The sequence below is a fragment of the Pseudopodoces humilis genome, chromosome 4 (genome assembly GCF_049639895.1).
Source record: "Pseudopodoces humilis isolate 2021_Gansu_Grassland_sample_001 chromosome 4, ASM4963989v1, whole genome shotgun sequence".
NCBI classification, from domain to species: Eukaryota; Metazoa; Chordata; class Aves; order Passeriformes; family Paridae; genus Pseudopodoces; species Pseudopodoces humilis.
In genome coordinates this window covers 43478931-43495947 of record NC_142203.1, presented here as the reverse complement: position 1 = coordinate 43495947, position 17017 = coordinate 43478931, and the positions used below count along the sequence as shown (strand labels likewise).

At 38.0% G+C, this 17017-nt stretch overlaps 1 protein-coding gene across 1 annotated transcript in view; it reads right to left on the bottom strand.

The window, feature by feature from the left end:
• MLLT3 (MLLT3 super elongation complex subunit) overlaps positions 1-17017 on the bottom strand; it is a 115514-nt gene that overhangs the window by 97867 nt on the left and 630 nt on the right. Inside the window, exon 2 of the mRNA XM_014252387.2 lies at positions 16684-16864. Coding sequence (XP_014107862.1) covers positions 16684-16864 — 181 coding nt within the window. The remainder of the gene's footprint in view (positions 1-16683; positions 16865-17017) is intronic.

Below are 17017 nucleotides of genomic sequence, written 5' to 3'. Positions count from 1 at the left end.
CTTCAACCACAATGCTATAAAAGCCTACTGAGTCATGAGCCTGTAGTAGACACAATTCTGAGCGCTGGGCAGGCAGAGCTCAGTGCCCACACCACTGACAGACTGTAGCTTACTCTCCATCACTAGTATATTATTCAGCTGATGAACACTGCTATCACCATGCCAGTGTGCCATGTGGAAGTCCTTAACAGAGCACACTGAACTAAGTGGCATATCTTAAAGTTTCACTGCAATAACCTTTGTCTCTGGCATCAGATCTGGAGACGAAAGAAAAAAAAGCTTGCTCATTTTAGTCAAATACTGTAGAAGAAAAGATGTTATGAGGTCATTTCCCTTTTCCCCTGTAGATTTGGATGTAAACATCAAATCCAAGAAGCAGTCTGATTAATTTATTTGGGGATTTAAGATTACCAGTTGAGAAACCAATTGAACAGTTTAAATGCTCTCACACAAAAACAAACCAAGATAAGTAACAGTAAAAAAAATCAAGGATGTACACAGAACATAAAAAGCATAAACATGAGTTGCATGGATACCACAGATACCTGAAGATGCAAGACCAGCTTTGGCATGACCACACTAAGTTTTTAAACAAACCCCTTGCTTAGTTGGGCAGTGGAGTTTCCTGGAGTATTACATGACTTTCATACCAGTAACCTTGCAAGCATTCAAATGAAGAGGGAATTCCCTGCTCTTCAGAAAAGTACAAACTCTAAAATGACCAAGACAGCTCCCTTTTCGGGCCTTCCTTATTCACGGAGTAAACACACCATCAAAGGCCACTTCAAGAAAAACAAACTATATGACTGGAAAAACTGAAGAAAAAAGCTTTTTAAAATACTACATTATTTTCTTTTTAAGTGAAAAGAAAAGCTTTCTATTACCCTTTTCTTATTACATATCTGAATGGTTCCTAGTTGGCAGATAAGAGTGGAAACAGTGGTCAGCTAGATTGGAAACTTTTGCCTAAGATTTGCAATTTCCTTGGATCTTCAAAATTAAAATTGCAGCCTCCTGTAACTCTCAAACATGCTGCAAAGTCTGCAGGTCTTAGAAGTGAAATTCACTAAAGTACAGTTCTACAGTAAGTTAAAGCTTCTTGTACAAAAGTGTCAGAGGCAAGACAATACATCAGCAGCAACATCAAAGCAATAGTTACACATTCAAGGAATTGAAGGATGTTTTTTGTTTTAACACAGTAAATCATCTTATGTGACAGGCTTCCACTGAACAAGATGAGCCATCCATTTTGACAGCAGGCTGCATCCACACCTATCAAGTCACACATTCACTCTACTAAGCTGTTCACTGTATGCATGAATACAGCTGTACTCACAAGAGCTCTGAAAATAAAATCAGTTGTCTAAAAACCAGGACAGCAATCCTTGAGAAAAAGGAAGATGAGAACAAAGTATTTAAGTGGGAACAACTCCAGAACAGCTTATTTTCATCCTTAGCTAAAGCACAGTAATGTTAGTCATAACACACTTCAGCTGGGAAGACAAGCTCACAAGCTGCAAATCACTCTCTGCAGCTAGAGATCTTATTCCATAGACATTTAAAAGTGATCACGTTCAGGTTTTTTTTCTATAAACTTTACACAGGAAATAATGACATAGCAGCAGCAAGTACAAAGAAGAGGTATGAACAAGACTTCTTGTAAGGACCCATTACTTTTTAAGGTCTCTCAGGCACTCTCAGCGCTCACAGAAAGAATGGATGCACTTCAGACTCTTAACCAAGAACTACAGTGCATGCACAAGTGCAGGATACATGTATCAGCAAATGGAAAATAAACTCCTCTGGGTGCCTCCATTAGTGCTCAGAGACCAAGATAATCAGAAATGCCACATGATTGTTAGTTTAGAAGCTGAGAATGGGGACAGTATGGAATGAAAAACTCACAAATGCTCTTCACCTACCACAGACTGAGTACAGTTCCATTGCACAAAGACAATCAAGAGGAAAACTGCAACCAAATGAGGCCACACAAGCCCATAAAGATACACAGCAAATGCATCCCCTCCTGTGAACTAACTCACAGGTCAGAGATGCCCGCAAATCACACCAAACTACATCAACTTTTAATTTAATTCTGTTTCAGAACAACACAAGTTAGATCTCAAACTTATTTAATACTAGGAACTTGTTGAAAGTGAAATCATTATAGCCATGATGTTATAGCAGCTGGCTGGAGAGCCCCCTTTCACATGCCAGTTAAGTGTGCCACAAGTTTGAAAGCTACTTGAGATGCATCCAAAGTCTCCACTCTGTTAATGCTCCACAACTGAATGACTTTCTAACAATTTAGAATGTCAATTACATGAGAAACAGCTTAACCTACACAAGGCTTAAACTATCAACTGCACTGTCAAGTTGCACCCAAGTTACCTGAAGTGATAAATCCTCTAATGACATACTTTGAATGGCAATTCAATTCAGGCTAAATATTAAGTTGTGCAATTTCTCACACCTCATTGTTTACAAGTATTTGCACCAGGTGTTTGTCCTTCTTGGATCAACTGTATGATTTCCATTTCTGGCAAAGCTTCTCAAAAAAGCAAAAGGAATACATACTCAATGCAATACCAAGTTCACAGAATCCAAATCCTCACCAGCTACTTTAAACAATCCCATCCCAGCAAGGACATTGTTACCTCACTGAGAAGCCCAAGAATTGAACCTTAAGCACTGCTTTATAAGAGAACGACACGTGTCAGACCAAATTATTAGCAAGACAACTCAAATCAGGAGACACCATTCAAATACCATAAACAAAAAACCAGCTATGTCTTAAAAGCAAGATTTAGTTGTTGAAAAAGACCCACAGTCTGTATCACAAGCACACCTACAAATCTTCAAGTGTTTCTTCCATCTTTAACAGATGAACATCAAAGATGGAAACCAAGTAAGGATATAACCACAGAGGCTAAAAGCCATTCAGAAGAAACAGCTTTAAATCAAGAAATCTAGAAGGAACAAATTTAAGACAAATCCCTCATCTTACTAAACTGTCCAGTTACCTCCAGATGCCACAAGACAAAAAAAAAAAAAAAAAAAAAAAAAAATCAGTCTTTTTAGAGATAGGCATGCTAATGGTAGCAAGATGAATTACATTAATGCTTGAGATAAAAATCTCTTTCAAAGATTCTCAGAGTAAGAACTAACAGGAATACTGAGATTTGATAGGGCATGCCAGACCTTGCTCGTGTATCAAGTCCAACAGCAAACAGAAGTTTCATTGCTTTTTGAACAGTATTAACATTCCAAAAGAAACCAGCAACTTTCAAGAACCAGAAAGAGACCAGAGACAGAGAAGCCAGGCGTGCCTAATCTGTTGCAAACAGCTTGGATATCTGCAGGCCTACACAGACCAGCAAAAGGATGAGTACTGGTATAGAACTGTTAGCCTCTGCTATGCTCAGCTTGCTTTACTGGGTCATTGATTTTTCTGAGTCTCAAATTTTCATTTTTAAGTTGGACATTTTTTCGTTTCATAGTCTGCTGTATTTACAGATTATAGACCATTGCCAACTAAATGCTCAATAGCAGTTGTAACACTATTGCCTTGATGTCCCCATAATTGTTAAGTACTGGAATTTTCATCTACTACCAGCTGGTTTTGTTACTTTACCAAGTGACCTGACACCTCTTCAGACATACACAGAGACACAGCAACAGGCCTCCAAATCATGGCAATTATGTTCTCCTAATGCCAAGTCACACATCTTTAAATGCTACGTTTTTCTAAGAAATTATCTTCCAGCACTTGCTCTTACCACAGGCCACTGAATGGTAACCCAGAGAACACCTCTTCCTTACTTCCTCTCCCCTATACTGGGCTCTGGGATAACCTTACCTCTACCCTTCCTAGAGGGCTTCCCCAAGCCAACAAAAAAACATACTGAACTACAGTTTCTGGTTGGAACACTTACCTTTTTAGTCACAAATGGAAAGCAATTTGGAGCAAGACTCCCAAAAGACAGCAAGGGCATCAAGCTTACAGTCACAAAAGAGAAATATCTAATCCCAATGTTCCAGAAGTGAGGTCACTTGGACTACCTACTCATGCTGCATTCTCTTCCTGATTTACTAGTAATTAAGTTCAGAATAATACGTACATTTGGATGGCATGATCTAAATGTACTAAATAAAATCAAAGAAGTGCAATTTCACAGTGCAAGTACAGTATTAAATATCCTTAAAGTAGACAAGGTCCTTTTAAACTTTTCTTCAATAGAAAGCTTTCTAAACCCTATTTCCTTTTTGTTCCTTTGAGAAATGGAGAAGCAATTAGCATTTACAGCTTAGTTCCTGTTTCCAAAATACCCCTTAACTTTTTTTTATTATTTTTATGGTGGATATAAATCGCACCAAATTGTCAAATCACAGCTATTTTCTATGCTACCTATACAAATAGGGCTGATTTCTGGCAAGCCATAAAACAATTATGGCTGAATTCCTGTAGCCCTTTGATATTCCAGCTTGCCTGTAGGGCTTCAAAGCCATCTTAGGGCAGCGCTAAAAATCTAATTTCCAGAAGGCACAGAAGGAAAATAAGGCATATCAATTCCCACATGCTCAAACATGAACACACCAAAACTTTCGCACTGGGATGATTATGTTTGAAAGTGACTTAGAACAAACAAAGATAAGATACAGCAGCAGTTTAAATCAATACTGCTTCACAGAAAGCAAAGATACAGACACCTTGAGAAAGAGGGCATAAGGCACGCTACACCTGATTCCCCAGCACTTTCTGCAAGTCGGGAAGCACATTTTCCTGCTTGAGCATTCAGCTCTCACGCCTTCTTGCATGGAAACAAAGAAAGCTGTAACAAATAATCACAATGTGTAACAGGAAATGCTGAAACTGGTTAAGTCTGCAGAGGAAGCAAAGATATGATCCTTTCCTTTAAGGTACTGATATTGTCAGTAACAATTCACAAATACATAGAGACAGGAACCTGAGAATTTATATAGGTGTATTTTACATCTGTATTATTATTATTTTTAATATGGGTCTCCTCCTCATTTAAGCCAGGGAAGCTGGTTCTTTTCTGTACCAACATGATTTCTGATAACCATGAAAAATCTCTGAGAAAGTCTAGGGGACAACACTGTAACCCCTTTAAATAATTTCAGCAACATTTTTGTCTCTTAACATATAATTCTGAAGAGATTCAACTGAAAAAAATGAAGATTGATTACTATATTTCTTTACATCAGAGAAACTTTCACATTGGCCAAAGAAAATACTATTTGAGTATACAATTCATGTTGGTATAGACACACAAAAAATGCAAAACATCTTTAAACTCCCAGCTATTCAAGTGTCTGCTGTTTTTTGGTCAAAGGCTAAAAAATTTATCCCAGAAATTCCAACTGTGCCCAGGCACACAAAATACATGTAAATACACAGAGCCAATATTAAATCAGAATTATGGACACTCTATTCTAAAGGTATATAAATGAATACATGCGTATTTTTTATAAAAGAAGCACATATACCCATATCACAATTTTGCTCCTCGCAGAATGAATTCACGTGTTCTACAGGTGCTGCAGAAAAGCAACATCCAAAACCACGAAACCACAAAAAAACCAAAACCAAGACCCAACAGACAATGACAATTTCATTCTAAATCCATCCTTTAAAGGATAAGCACCAAACTGGTGATCTGTAACAAATGGTTTGGTCAATAAAGAGCAAAAAAACGGAGAGTAAACTTTAATATTTGGCCTTTCCTGATTAATGCCCACCTCCCATTCTTTTGTAGCACTTGTGAAAACACATGCTTCTCATGATCATTTAGAATTTCCCCTAATTTTTATGAAGTCCACTCTACTTAACTTTGGGAAAATGGCAAAAACCTTTTCAATCCCATACCTGGCCATCGCTTGAGGCATTTTGCGTTTAGTGTATTCCTAATCTGCAGTTACATCACTGAGCCCCCAATGGGCCCCCACACTGGTTTTGTGAAAACAGTTATAGATGTGGTTTAGACACCAGCTATGTAATATTAATGTACAGTACAACAGGCTGCATAAAAATGAATGAAAGAAAACTCTCCAGAGAATAGGAAGAAGAATCCTTCTCGTCAGTGCCTTATCTTGCACACCAGTCTTAATCACCATTAATTTCCTTTGGTGTTTTTCATGCAAAGATACATATGCCAGTTTTCTTTGTTTTAGAATAAAACTGCTCAGTAAAAGCATGTTCCAGAAATTTTCTGAGTTTGATTTGAGTTTCTGAGTGATTAAGTGACTGAAGTTTCAAGGCAAGCAAACTGATCTAATCACTGCATTAGGTTCCAAAATCACCCATTGGTCAAGTTAAAATAAAGTCTATAAAACTCTAGTATATGTAAACACATTTACAGATTGTGTGCAAGTTCAATATCTTAAAATGATACATTACACATCAAATGCTTATTAACTGATTTAAAACCCCAGAGGTTAATTTAGATTTTAATCAAGAAAATATTGTTGTCTAGATCTAAGGACAGACTACAAAGGAAGGAACTTAAACCAAAATGTAAAATTTTTCATTGTCTAGAATACACATTGTCAACTTCCCAGATCTAAACTACTCCTAAACACAAATTGAAAAAAATCAAAAAGAAACAAACAAAAACCCCCAAGCCACAATTTAAACATTCCATATTTCACAATTTCATTCCATATTCCACAATAGCTACTTTTGACTGTATGCTTAAAATGTCAATCTTCAAGTAATTTATTAGTATTACAATTAATGTAAATTTCAGTTCAGGCATTAAGACAAAAATGTAAGGAAATATCCCTGCAGTCCAAGATCAGTAATCTAATACAACTAAACTGTTTCAACACCTGCAAGGTCTGCCACAATTGTTTAACTTTGCCTCTATTACATCACAAATTCAAGGGAGTCACCTAATGCAGATCTGCCTCATAGAAACAAATTTGTTTATGTTTAGTTTCCAGGCAATAATCACTAGAAGGGCAGTGCTAGGATGGGACAGCAATGCCTGCAGAAGCAAACAAGTATTTTACTAATGCCTTATTTGATTTAGGTTCAAGGGCTGGTCTTGCTGTATTTGCACATAATTGCCAAAGGTACTCGAAAAGCTTGGTTGGAGCTGCTTCATAGTAACTTCTACACAAATACCTTATAGCATTTTTGTTACCTGTAATATCTTCTATTAAAAGAATTATCTAGGGAAGAATTATACAGAGAATAATAAAAGCCAATATCCTTACAAGAAAGGATACTAGGTAATCACAGAGACTGGTTGGGAGGTTATTACCTCCCCCTGTTTGCACAGAGAGGAGTTTTAAGACCACAAGATAGGAAATATGTTTATGTGCTCTGGATGCCTTTTTCTTAAGCAAAAGGCTTACATTCAGACAAATCTCAAAAAAAAAAAAAATTACAGCCTGAGAAGTCTTCCTGAAATATCTCTATTCTTCAAATAGTAGGGATAATGCAACTGCATTGGTATATTGCCACTTCTATTAACCTAACTGTAATGAATAATGAGTAGACTGTAAGTTATGGGTAGAATACTTTTTGCTGAGAAGACATCACAGCAGTATTCTGCAGAAATAGGTTGTCTGTTTGTACATGGCACAACTCAAAGGGCCCAAAAAAAGTGTCACCAAATTTAAGTTGGGACCTTTTGTTTTAGAATATTTACTAGGTACAAATAGAATCATTTAAAATACTCACAGAAGCTACACACTTAAAAACACTTCAGACATTACTGACAGCCAGGCAAGGAAATAACAACCTGAGTGCCGAAAAGATTTAGTCTTAACAGTGCAGGATTTTTATCACACACAGGAGCAGACCTTTGCAGCTCTAAGAAAAACAACCTTAATAGTAGCAGCAAAACAGATTAGGAACCTTCACATATTACAGAGGAATTTACAGGATCTTCTGATTTCTGTACAGCAAACAAAGATTTCTTTGTCAACCTCTAAAGGAAAGATTAAACAAAGCAATACATTTACAAAACACACCTTTTGGGTTTTTTTTTTAACTCCCAAAAAAAATATACATTTCTTATCGCTATCTCTTTATTCCTTGCTGCTCCTCATGCCGATGCTCAGCTCATTATTTTTTACATATCTGAAATTCACCTCTTGAGAACTTTTTTGTATAGTTAACTGACCTTGCCCAAAACTAGCTCAACTGCACTTCCATCCTCTTGTCAGCTACTAAATTCAGGAAACAATCTACATAATACTTTCCACATTCAGTCTTCAAACACAGCAATACCATTCCACATCCTTCCTCCCCATTTTTTAAAAACTCCAGTGTGGATCCTATGCAGTTATCTACTGGCAGCAGATATCCACCTCTGTCTCCTTGTTGGCCTGTCCATTGGGCCACTCCTTCGCGTGCTGCCTGTGCTGCACAGGAGCCAGGCTCTGGAATGCAGTGCCTGCTGGGCCAGTGCTCAACAAAACCAAACCCCCAAGCCATATAACACACAGATGGGGCAAGTGAGCACACACTGTGCACAGGACACAGACTCTCCACAGCACCTCCACTTACTAAGCATTCCTCTAGTGAAAGGCAGTAACTGGATATTGGGTGCAAAGGGCTTGGCATTGGATCTGGCTAAAAAGAACTGATCTTACTATTCTGCTTATTAATGTCCATTTCTTTACCCTATCAGAAGCTTATGCCACAGAGACAAAACAGAACACCATCTCAAAAATATATTGCAAGGGTGCACAACTCTCAAATGTGAAAGGTTTTCAGGTTTTTATGTTTAGTGATACTTAAAGAAACACTGTGTTAGAATCATTTCAAAACAATATTCATTAAAACCTTTTCACAGAAACAGGTCAGAGACTGTACAGTTTCAATATACTTTACTATCTCACATAGTTTTGCTTTTCCTTATAGCCATACTAAGCCATTTTAACATACCAAGAGTATCCAGAATTACAGTGTGCTGTAAGAAGGCTGGGAAAGAAGACGGAAACTGACAAAACCAAAACAAAAGTAAAATATACACAACTACTAAAAAAAAACCCCAGAAACAAAAACCCCTAACAAAAAAACCCAAACAAATAAACAAAAAACAAAAACAAAAAAATACCTTCCTTATGTTGTTATGGGAGTATTATGCCAGATCTGTACACCTCCATGTTCAAAGAGCACACAAGATTCCAGGTTTAATCCACCCTCTCCTTCTTTTCAGTAAAACATGGTGCCAGTGCTGTGATAACACCAACTCCCATTGTGTAAGTTATTTTTACCAAGTTCTTCAAGAAAAAACTCACTTGGAATTTACATAACGTAAAAACAAATGTGCATTTTTTTATTATATAGTCTGTTACAGGATAACAAGAGGAATTAAAATTCCACTTACCCATTTAATAACAATGAATCAAAATTCCTCAGGGAAACTTTATTACAAGAAAGGCTGCTTCGAGTAACAGAAAAAAATTTTGGATCTGCCATTTTTCCACACAGATGATGGAAAACAACATGATTGCTGGCCACTAGCCCACAATGTTAAGCAGTTCTGTTTCCACTGAATCTCCACATTTTCCTTCCAGGATAACTTGCCCTTTAAAGTTTGCACACAAAAGTTAAAATATTGTCTCCCTCTTGGTATACGTAGTCCTCGATTTCCCCTACAAGTCTACACATTGTTTGTCAACCCCTATTTCAAGATGTGTGCTACATTCACATTACTTCTATCTAGAAAGAGGAGAACAATTAGTGTCCCAGTGAATTGGGTGGAATTCTTCTGTACAAGCTTTAGAACAGCAGTTGCAAATAACAAATTTAGATTTATTGAAAACCACAAGATACAATGAGTCATCAGCAAAATCAATCCACCACACACTGCTCATTCAGTTCTGCTTTTGTTTCGCCTTGCTATGTGTAATAATTCACTTTGTCATCATAACCATTTAAAAATAGAAACACCTATGCCAGTATTTATCCTTATGACCAAGATGCCCCATAAAAAAGACATACATCCTACCATGTATAGTCATATGTTTTTTTACAAAGAATATGGACAAGTAACTGCAGTCATACAATTGCAATTTGTATGCATCAGCTGCTCAGAACATGTCTGAATTGCACTTAAAAGAAATTACATTTGATCTGTCTTTTAGATGACATAATAGCTGTCAGGGCCTCTGTTACCATACCATGCACAAATTTTAAAATCAAACTCATACAGACCCACTGGCCTAATCCAGGGAGCTCAAAGAAACAAACCTGTACTCCTCTAGAAAGCCAGCCAGTGCAAGAGCTTGGCACAGGATTAAGAGTGATACAGCCCATACCTGGCAAGCAAGGGAGAGAACTAAGCCAAATATACTGATAAGATCTCTGATGACATACATAAATAGATTTAATTTTAAAATCAATTATTGCACAGATATTTAAGTAAGCATACAAATGTTTTATATAGCAGTCTGTTCTTCCAGCCTTTTATATACTAAAAGGCACATCAAAAAGGCAAAAAACCCACAAAAATCAAACAATATCATGAATTACAAGCTAAGTGTCTCATGACAAGATGAGCAATCATAATTTTTATGCAAACATAGACAAGTGTTAGAATTTGACTGCTCCTTTGTCCTCATATATGTCTATCAATCACTGCCAGGAAAGGAAGAAAAAGGATGGTTGCCTATGAACTGAATTCTGCTGGTTTAAAACTGCAGGCATTCATCACAAGAATCTCACAAAAATTCATGTCAAACTTAAGCAGTCTATAGACTTAATTCTAGATTAAACATTTATAAATTGTTTTTTCCCCAACTATTGCAAGCATCCTCAACAAGCTTTACATTCAGGTTACCACCTCAATGTATCAACTTATCTTTTTTACAGATTCTACCAGAACAAAGGACAGACTAATCCTCCTCACCATTTCTCCAAAAACCTGAATGAAAAGCTATAAAAAGCCCCAAAACACAAGAAAACCAATCTTAACCATACTGCACAACACTGGTACAAGAAAACCCTTCATACTTAAACAGCACCACAAAAGATCACAACAAATCTATGTCCATCATTTTAGAATGTACTGAATCTTAACAGACATAATTATGCCTGCAGTTCATACTGTCAAACCTCTTAATTTCAAATAATACATGGTTTAAACATTTCTGACATTTATTTTTCTAAGGATAAAAAAGATGAAAATAGAGTCACAGCAATAATTACTGAATAACACAGCTGTTTTTATTTTCTTAAATTTAACTAACTCCAGTTTTATTACTGAGGTACCTTCTCCCTCACCTTACTAAATAAAGTGATAGATTGATGATGGATGGAATAATCTGGTTTTCTCTACTTCAAGCAAGTAGTATTCTACAGCTACCCAAAAATCTTTTGTACAACAGCCCTGAAAGTATACTTCCTGCCATCTAAAATCTAGAAGAGCTACAATCAGCAAGCATTAATATTGTAGCTTTAGTAAGTAACTAGAGCTTCTAAAAACTAAAAAAACTGTTTCAGCAACTAAATGCTACACAAATTTAACCTAATGTGAAATAACCAGGGTTCATCTTTTATGACTAAAGAGAGTCAGAATTGATTGGCCGTTTCTGACAGAAATCAGCATTTGCCCTTGCAGAAGCATGCTTACAGGGAGAAACAATGTAGGTAGAAGCAGAATCCCTCCAATTAAGGAAAATTAAAGTCAGCACATATTAAACACATAAATCACACAATTAAACTGTGTAAATAGACTAGAAAAGTTTTTGACACTGAGGATGCAGCAACCCTATTATTTCCCAGTTTTTTCAAACTCTTTACTTCTAAATAAAGCCTAAGTACTGGCTTTGAATGTATTTTTTGAGTCATATCAATGAGGGAAAATTATTTATTAAAAACCAAGTTTCCTGTACATACAGTATCCTAAAATCAAAACCACCAGTTATTTACTGATGTCACTCATGTAAATATAAAACATGATAGCTTCCCTATACTGAAACTCTTTACACTTTAAGTCTGTGAAATGCCCTTTTGATTTGCATCTAGCTGAATTAGAAAGTGCACCTATAAAACCACATGTGTTCTCTTGATGCCATTCGCCTTCATATTCAATAGTAGCAAAATTAAGTCTCAAGTGTTTCCTGTTAAACAAATGAAGTTCTTTAATGGTTCTTCAGACCACTCTGCAACTAAGAGCAACAACTGCTCCAAAAGATGCAATATGCAATTGCATATCTGTATCTGTTAGACTGATGAAAAAGAAACTCCTGTGTGCCTATCATACTTAGATGGTTAGGCTCAGACAAATTTAACATGAAAAAAAAGCAAAGAAAACACACCTAAAACAGATCTAAGTTCTTACAAGTGTAGCTAAATATTCATATAAACTACACAGCATAAACGTGTCTGCCTGTTTAGTAATCTTGATGGTCTGCCTGCACTTGAATTATCTAAGAAGAATCTGCTTATGAGTCCCTATCCTCACACCACTCAGTTCACTAAAATTAAAAGAGTTAAGACTCTCATTGACTTTAAACGGAGCTCAAAAAAGGTATGTTTTTTACAGTTAAAAATCATGAAATGAAAAAATAATTAAGCAAGAATAGCAAATGGCATCTTTCACAGTAACTAAGTATATTTCAAACTGTTACGATTCACTAAAATCTCATTCTGCACTAACAGAACCTTAATGAAAACAACCAATGCTGGAAATGTGATCTTTCCAGAAACAACTGCAGCTGGTCCTTCCTGTACTAGAATACCAAGCAGCTTTACTTCCACCACTTTGCCATATCATTGTAAAACTTACTGCACTAAGACATGCACTAAGCAGCATTGCTCCCAGCTCCACAAAGAAAAGCAGTATCTCTCACTTTTAAAGTTACAACATTACAATGACAAAACCAACATTTTCACATTGTCTAAGCTATTAGCCCACAAATACTGCCCAGACTTTTTTTTTCTAATAGGAAAAATTTCATTTGTCAAAATGTAACACTGATTAACAGAAATCTAACCACTAAGAACATGCTAGCTCAAATGCCATTTTTGAGGTGTGCTTATGAGTCATCAAAACACAAAAGATCTATTTTCTTAGCCAACTGGAATACTATAAGAGAAAGACTAAGTCAGACAACTGTTGAAGAGCATCAGCATTTTTTGGGCAAGAAGAAGAAAATGCTTCTACACTGCCTAGCATCCATACAATTAGTGAGACATATTATGATGCAAGAACAACAGCTCCTCTTTTGGAGTCAGTATAGCAGGGGATCAAAACTAACCACAATCTGGTGACACACCTTGTTTCACAGACATGCTTTAAAATACTTCACTTCTACACACAGGACTATTTTCTTCACAGGAATGATGAAAGATAAGCAGCACATGCTTTGAAATAAAGGTAGAATCTTAAAAATTCTTAATATATTCTCTCAACCAATTTACATCAGCAGGCAAGATTTGCAATTTGTGATTGCATGATGATCCTACAAGCTTTTGTCTTGCAAATACTACCATAAATTGGGTCTGGGCATGACTACTGTCTCTAAAGTGACTAGTAGTCCTGTTGCCATCCCCCCACCCCCACCCCACCTTGAAACTACTCACGGAAATCAGACAGCAGCAGCAGGCCATTGAATAGGATAAAGTAAAAAGGACAAATCACTGCACACTCCTGTATGCTCCACCATGCAAGGATAAACTTAGGCACTCAGTCATCATAAGGCAAACAGAAAGCAATAAAACCACTGCCAAGCTCAGGATTTTAAGGTGACGCAGACTGAAAGATGAAGAATACCATTTTATTAGATCACTCGAACTTATCTACACCTTGGCCCCTATTAGTCAACATCACCCTTCCATCCTGCCAACACACACAAATCAACCTGCTCTGCACTCCAGTGACTGAACATCACTCCAGTAATCCTGCCACCTTAAAGCTAATGCAGCTTTGGGATACAGGACCCTGCTTGCTCTGTAGCAACTATTAGCAGAACAAACACTTGGACACACCTTTGCAAACTCACTGCCAACATCTAGTATTTCCAAAATTTCTAGCATAAACAGATAAGCAAAGCCATAGCTGTAGCTGGCAAACTGACAGTTTATCCAGCTATTCTTATAAATTTGCAAAGCAAATGACCTGGCAATAATTTATCTCTCTTGCCTCCCCTGGTAGCTGGAATTGCTGTGTCCCTAATTAAAAGTGATCTAGCAACAGAAGTACTCTATGAGTTAATAACACCTATCTTAGCTTGTTATCATTTTCAAATTGATCCTTGAGCTTTAGAGATTGACCTAATGAACTAAATTTTTTCCTAGCAGGCATACAACTTAGAGCAGCCACTCTTATCATAAATGCAGAGATAAAACTTATCAGACAACTAGGTGTTATTATGACTACCCGGTATTCTAGCACTTGCTTCTGTTTAATCTTATACACTTAATTTCAGCACGCTAAAAACCCTCATGGCTCAGGAAAAGTTTGTGAAATTAGCAAATATCTCCAAGTGGTAAGTTATCCTATGCTAAAATAATGAACTATATAACTGCAGACAAAGCAATGAAAAACAGGTAGTTTGACTAACACTTTAAACATGCGTATCATTTCTACTAAATATGCAACACTTGAGGAATCAAACCAAACTGGAAGCAGTGATTTACAAAGACCAAAAAAACACCTTACAATACTTCAGTAAAAAATGTTAACAGTACTTACTTCTAAATTAGAAAGACAAACTGCTCCCATTTACAAGGCACACATTTCCACCACCCTTTTAAACACTACAACAGCAGAAAATACTCCAGGTAATTCATGCATGGATCATTCCCCCAATGTGATTTCAAGGATCTGAAATTTCTTCAGCATCAACAGCTGCAGGAGGCTAAGCAAAGCGTAGAAGTGAATAGAATGCCTGCCAGCCAAGTCATAATCTGCTGAATGAGAGTGGCTGCAGAGTTCTACTACAACCCAAGGCAGGTACAAACACTGTACAACAAATCCTTCCACAAGCTATATAAAAGAGCATCCTTCCCAGCAGTTGCCACATCATGAAAATGATGCATACAAACAAAACTCCAATATAAACACTTTGAAACAATGACTTAAATGACTGTATAACTGAACTCAGCAGCTGGAGACACAAAACAAGTAGCAAATTGTGTATCCCTCACTTGCAAAAGTCCTGAACTATATTCTTATTAGCAAGCTCCACATCACACCTAGCAACCAAATTCAAACAACAGACTCACATTCCCTGAGGCCAGACAGCAAGTAAACAAATATAGCAGAAACAATAAAAGCAGAGAGGACCACCAACAACCCCTATGCAGATTGTCTTCAAGCATTAAGCACACTTTCGACCACTGATTTCATACAATACATCATCTAATTCACTGAATATGAATAATACTATCTCAGCTATTTAGGCTATCTAGACCTGTTCTCAGGAGTTTTACTTCCAAACTATTTAGATTGACTTAAAGTCATGTTTTTTGCACAAGAAATAGAAGAAAGCAAGAGGAAGACTTGCCAGGACAAGCTGAGCAATTTAATCCAACAGTAATACTGAAGCGTCTCACACAATTCACTGAAAACTGTTCGTATAGTACGGCACACATTTAAATAGACCCAAAAAGTACACTGACGGTAGTAAAATAAAAGGGAATTAATAGCCTCTGCTTCAGAAGATAAACTCTGGAGCTGAAATACTGCAAGTCTTACACTCTGATGCTTAAGGGAAGGAGAGTGTTCTAGAGAAAACACAGCCATTGACATAAAAAAAAGTCACAGCTTGGTATTTCCAACTGAGAAATGTTAAATCAAACTATATGGTTTTACCCAACCACAAAGCAAAGCTTTTTTATTTCAACACTCAAAATTTTCCTGTCTTTTCCTCTGTGAACATTCAATTTATCCCCCCAAGCTCCAAGCAGACAGGATTTAGGACTATGCTGTTCTAAGGAACTGGAGAAGCACTAGATGCCAAAAAAGACTGCCGATCAAATGAAAGGTAACTCTAAGCATTGTGCCTGTATAGATAAATAAACCTGCTCACTCCTTTTATTTGTACTATTACCTCAACCAATCCCACTACAATAATCAAGACAAGCAACGGCTCATGAAATAGATCTGAAAAGAGAAGGCTTCTTACACTTCTCCCAGCCAAACCTGTATGGGTACAAATGCACCACACATACACACCTTATGAGACTTTTTTATGTACTCACGAAAAGATGAAGCCCAGGAGATGGACAAGCAGGGTGTTGAGGGAATCCAAACACAAGTACCAAAACTGGAACAGCAACACGTGTACAGGCATTCCAGTCATAAAGGACATCGGGAGGGAATACCACCAGCCAGAAGAAAGTAACACGTGGGCAAAAATCGCCAGTGAGGACCTACGCTGGGACAGAAGCTAACTCCGTGCCACCCACCACCGAGAGAGACTAGAAGGAGTCGGGACCCAGACCCACGGCCGGACCAAGCTCTACGACCACGGGCAACGGCGAGTAAACATCCCCGCTGCAGCAAGTGCGTGAAAGGACAGAGAGGAGCCCCTCCCGACCCCAGACATCCCTACAAGCGGCGGGAGAGAGCCCCAGCAGCCCACCACCGCACTGGCGGCCGCTTTTGTTCTCCACCGAGACCGGCAGAGACCCACCGCCTTCGCCCGCTCCGGGCCGCCTCCAAGCGCTCATCCCAGGGGAGACCCCACTACCTCTTTTCGGCCTGGGGAAGCTCTCGTGCAGGTGAAAGATGACTTTCTCCACAAAGTGCTGAATGTTGCTGTGCTCGGGCCCTCTGACAAACACCATCCAGTCGTGGGTGAAGCCCTCCACGGTGGGTTTCTTCCTGACCTGGGCTCGGTGTCCCAGCTCCAGCTTCACCTGGACGGCACACTGCGGGGGAAGAGGCGGGGAGCGGCCGGTGAGCGCCCCGACAAGCGGAGATAGGGCTGGCGGCCGGGGGGAACCGGACACATCGCGGGCAGTACGGGGACACACGAACACAGCCGTACCATAAACACGGCAGAAAGGATTTGGCGGGGGGAG